We start from the raw sequence: 4,632 nt of genomic DNA, 5'->3' as shown, positions 1-4,632 counted from the left end.
TCCATTATGGAGTGACTCGATACTCTCATGGCCTAAGAAATCGTACATATGTTAGCTCCCATGTTATGAACTATAGACTTCAGACGATAAAATCTCAAAGTATAACAAACAATCTTGGTTCAATTCAACACGAGCGTTCTTCCAACATCGTGCTCTCAAATGTTGTCGGCATTATGGTCAATGCCCATGATCATGAAAATAGAATCATCAATCAACAATTTCAGCTAGTCCTAGAGGTACGACATATACTCGTAAACAACACTATGGACCTGGCAACAACGAATTATGTACACATTACACATTGTGCATTACTTGTGCACTGATAACCGGAACTGGGCTACGTACACACTTCCCTGTAGTTTCACTTCACGTACACAACATCGTCGCACATCTTTTATCGAGAAAGGCTCTCGCCCAGCTTTATAAACATCCCACATCTGTCTACGTGTATATCTTTTTCCTTCCTTTCTACATAAAACTACCACTAGCGATCTGACTATCTTTGTAGCGACACAAACATCCACGTATGCACCACCTACTTGGATTTTTCTTTTCTTTTAGCGACCACCGACTTGGATTCGCTGATCCTGTATGCGAGAAGCTAGCAGAGAAACAATGGCACCGGTTGGTACTCTGGTATGTGTTACTTGTCCCTGGGCACCCAGCAGCAGTGCAAGCCGTAGGGCAGCCCGTAGGGGAACTTGGCCCGGGCAATCTCCTTGAAGGTCTTGGCGTCCAGCACCAGTGCGTAGCCCGACCCGTCCTTGGCGCTCACCATGGATATCGCCACGCCTACACCACAATTTCCCAACCCAAGTCAGATAATACAGTCACAACAAATAGCGATGGGTGCACGTGGAAGAAGAAGAAGAAACTAACCGTCGTCTTCCTCCAGGGCGCCGGGGCGCGCCACGAAGTAGGGCTCGGACGGCACGGCGCCCTCCTCGTACCAGTTCTTGGCCGTCTTCTCCACCAGGTCGATCTTGGTGAGCGTGTTGGGGAAGTTGCACGGCCGGCGCGCGCCGCAGGCGTAGGCGTAGCGGTACTCCTTGCCAAGGTGCGCGGGGTTGATGCTGCACATGTCCATGCCGCGCCCGTGCTCCTCCGGGTCCAGCGCCGCCTCCAGCTCGCCGAACGGGCTGCCGTCCAGCGGTATCCTGAACCGCCCCACCCTGCACGTCCATGACCAAACAGATATACCTTAGTATTAGCCCATGCGTCAAGATTCGCGCTCTGATAGAAAAATGATGTAGTATCGTACTAGCACCTACCTGGCATCGGTGAGGACATCCTCGCCGGTGAATGCCCGGAGATTGTGGAGACGGAGGTTGTCGAGGATGGAGGTGTCGGCGTTGTGCTCGCAGCAGTCGGCGATGATCGCCGTCACACGACCCTCCTCGTCCTTCTCCTCGTACGCGTTGATGAAGTGGAACGTCACGAACGGCGGCACCTCCACGCTCGCCACCTTTTGGTAAAATACAATTCCAACCCAAAATATGTCAGAGACCCAGACCAAACGGCTATGGCTAGTACGTATACGACGGATCGATCGTGATATAGTAGTAGTAGAACTTACGATCTTGCCGCTGGCCTTGCACATGACGTGCATGTAGCTCCCGGACTCGAGGTGCCACTGGAACTTGTACAGCGGCGTGGGCTCGGCGCGGAGGAGGTTCGCGGCGCAGTACCGGAGCGGCATCTCCGGCACGACCACGTAGTTCTCGGTGACCGGAAAGGAGTGCACCCACCCGGGCGCCGGCCCGCCACGGCAGTCCACCCTGCCCACGAACTGCCTCTCGTTGCTGCCGGCGTCCATCCTCGCCACCACGTAGCCGGGCCGGATCAGGTCCGGGATGAGCGTCCAGAACTCGGTGTCGGTGACGATGGGGTGCGCCGAGTGGATCAGGCCGCCCAGCTTGTCCTCGTACTCGAACTTGCTCACCGTGTCCAGCGTGTCCGGGTCGACGACGATGGAGCCCTTGACGGTCTCCGTGAGGCAGAGCACGCGGCCGTCGCCGAGCCGGACGACGCCGGTGTTGGAGTTGTCGGTGAGGGAGTTGCCGGACAAGAGGCTCGCCAGCTGGCCGACGAAGGACTTGAAGCTGTCCGGCTTGGGCACCTCGGAGAACTCGCGGTAGCACACCTTGCCGTGCCGGCGCGCCGCCTTGTAGGCCTCCGACTCGATCTGCCGGTGCGCGCCCACGGCGTGGCCGTCGCGGAACGAGACGCGCACCAGCGTGGCGTAGCCGTCGAACAGGTGGCGGAAGCCGTAGTCCCCGAGGTCCCATAGGCCCGGGCCGTTCCTCAGGTACGTGCCATCCTGCAACAGAGCGCATATAATAAACACCCGATCAATTATTGCGGCGCAACCAACAAATCCGTCGAGGTAGATTAAGTTATCGATCGTAGATGATTGCAAAGATGATTAGCTGGACGATTACAATCACAGCTTAGTCACGAGCCTAACCGTATTATACTGCAGCATACACCTGCAGATTTAATTCCTCCAAGTCACTGTCCAAGTGGCACGCACGCACAGAGTCTAATGCCACAGTGAGCTCATCACTGGAAGTGGAGGGAGGGACAAGAAGGTTTTATCCTTTGTCTGGAATTTGCGGGGAACAAAGCTAGCTTCATAAAAAAAAGTTGCAGGAAGCAACAAAGCTATCATCATGAGACAGAGACGCCATTGTCGCCGTCGTGAGCGCTCAAGAGTGGAGCAGCAGAGAATCTTGGTATATATGTTGTCTTCCCCGCGAGCATGCATCGTGAGTGCCGAGATGCCATCCCGTTATCGCTCGCTAGCTAGGCCTTCTGTTCGTTCTATACTAGTGTAAATTAGTACATCGGTGTCGACCTCTTCGCTGTCGATCACAACTAAAGATGCGCGTCAAGTGCTTCCCCAACTGACAGTTACAGTGGAAGATAAAAGTTGGCAACTCTATGTAATATACCCCTCCTCGTTAGGCTAGCTATTACTAGACCGATACGCTGATGAGCATGCCATGGACGTGTCCAACGCTGGCCCAAACTTTTCTTTGTTAATTGCTTGTACGAGTATAATATATGCTTTCCCCGCAGAAAAAAGAGAAGAGTATCATATATGCTTGCTTTAATTCACCTTTTGTGAGTGTGGATGCTTGGCGTTGCCGACACCTTGATGAAAGCAGTTAGGTTAATGGAAAGAATGTGTTACGCTGTGTGGCCTGGTCTAAAAGTGCTTACATGCATATGCCTTCCAAATTTTCTTTTCGTTTTTTGTGAGCAACAGGAAGATATGCATGCTTTATCAAACATTTTTTTAGAAAAAACATGCATGCATACGGTCAAGGTTTGAATCGAAGTAACGGAAAAGATTCACATTCTTGAAGCGAAAACGCACGGCTAACCTTCGCCTGGGCCACCGGCAGACAGTATAAGATGTTTGAGGTTAGTATACGTCAGTTCAGGAATGAAAAATCTTCTAGGAAGGGAGAGAAAACAAGACGAAAACCATGCATAGATAGATAGATAGATGGGTCTGTGCAAGGAAAGCAATTCACCCACCAGCCACGCAGGGAGCTTGCCCTCCACTTCCAGCGCGCCCTCCCACCTTTCCTGCCGGATGCTCTTCCACGCCACGAGCTCGTCGGCGCCACCGTCCACGCCGCGCCCACCACGGCGCCGCGGAGCGCCGACGACCGGGCGTGGGGGCGGGGCTATGACCGCCGGCGGCGCCTCTGTGACGGCGGCAGCCGCGAGAGGCTGCGCCACCGCCCGCTTGCTGCCTCCCGGCTGGCCGGCACGACGGCCCGGCCGGCCGGACAGGGCGGCGACGGTGCAGAGCGAAGATGAGATCGTGGGAGACATGGCGGTTGTCTGGCAATCTAGCAAGATAGAGCCGGTGAGCTGTGGCGCCACCCAAGTCAAGTGCCGTGAGCAGAGCTAGGCAGGTGTGGACTGCTGCTAAGATTTGGTCTGGAATGTTACCCCGGTGAAGGGACGTATATATAGCCCGCCCGAAGAGGCCCCGGCCCAGGGGTGCATGTGTGTGGCGCGCGCATATCTGATGATCTGCGGACGTAATGAGACGGGTCGACGGGCGAGGCGATTCGGCATCTCCACTGCTTGAGACCCCTGGATGCTGTTTGCATCCCGCTTGTCATGTTGCAGCTGGTTGGTCTAGCGACCACCTAATGGTGCCTCTTTTTTTTCGAGGAACCGGCAGAAGCACTGCCTTTTCATTTTAGACAAAAAAGAGGATTTATGTACAATGATGACAAATTTTTCCGGGGAAATTTTCAAGAAAACCTGACGAAACCTTTATAAGAACTGTTGTGGTATGCTAAGTGAACCAAATCACCCAATGCCGGTTGCCACTTGTGCCTCTTCGTAACGCACGTAAGCACGTGTGCCTGGAGCGTTTGCAGTCGCGGTCAGGGCCTCGGGAAAGTTAAACGCTGGTTTCTTGCGGGGCCGAGATGAAGATCGTTGTCGGGTGTATACGACTTTCTGCGCGACGAACCGGATGCATGTACGCACGTACATACGCACCGGCGTTTTCAGCGGGTTAACCTCATCGCTGGGCCGTTGGCTTGCCTCGGCTCTCTCGGTTTTAACCGTTCGATGGGGACAAACGGGAGTGGTACATAT

General features: G+C 54.2%; 1 protein-coding gene across 1 annotated transcript; it reads right to left on the bottom strand.

The window, feature by feature from the left end:
- Window positions 1-365: 365 nt before the first annotated feature.
- LOC109758391 (carotenoid cleavage dioxygenase 8 homolog B, chloroplastic) lies at window positions 366-4,075 on the bottom strand. The gene is made up of 5 exons (XM_020317242.4): window positions 3,547-4,075; window positions 1,577-2,320; window positions 1,272-1,465; window positions 880-1,172; window positions 366-792 (listed from the first exon to the last, which is right to left on the bottom strand). Exons 1-5 carry the CDS (start codon window positions 3,847-3,849, stop codon window positions 644-646), a joined length of 1,683 nt encoding a protein of 560 aa, XP_020172831.1. The 5' UTR covers window positions 3,850-4,075; the 3' UTR covers window positions 366-643.
- Between the last annotated feature and the right edge of the window lie 557 nt (window positions 4,076-4,632).

Source organism: Aegilops tauschii, chromosome 3 (assembly GCF_002575655.3).
Source record: "Aegilops tauschii subsp. strangulata cultivar AL8/78 chromosome 3, Aet v6.0, whole genome shotgun sequence".
NCBI lineage: Eukaryota > Viridiplantae > Streptophyta > Magnoliopsida > Poales > Poaceae > Aegilops > Aegilops tauschii.
The sequence above is the reverse complement of the archived record's forward strand: the minus strand, read 5'-3'. Positions and strand labels throughout refer to the sequence as shown.

Bases quoted from the DNA above. Each gene is read 5' to 3' on its own strand.
- LOC109758391 (XM_020317242.4), bottom strand. From the start codon at position 3,849: ATGTCTCCCACGATCTCATCTTCGCTCTGCACCGTCGCCGCCCTGTCC. The intron at 2,321-3,546 runs GTGGGTGAATTG...GCTCTGTTGCAG, and splicing joins GCAAGCTCCCTGCGTGGCTG to GATGGCACGTACCTGAGGAA. The intron at 1,466-1,576 runs GTAAGTTCTACT...TTTTACCAAAAG, and splicing joins GCAAGGCCAGCGGCAAGATC to GTGGCGAGCGTGGAGGTGCC.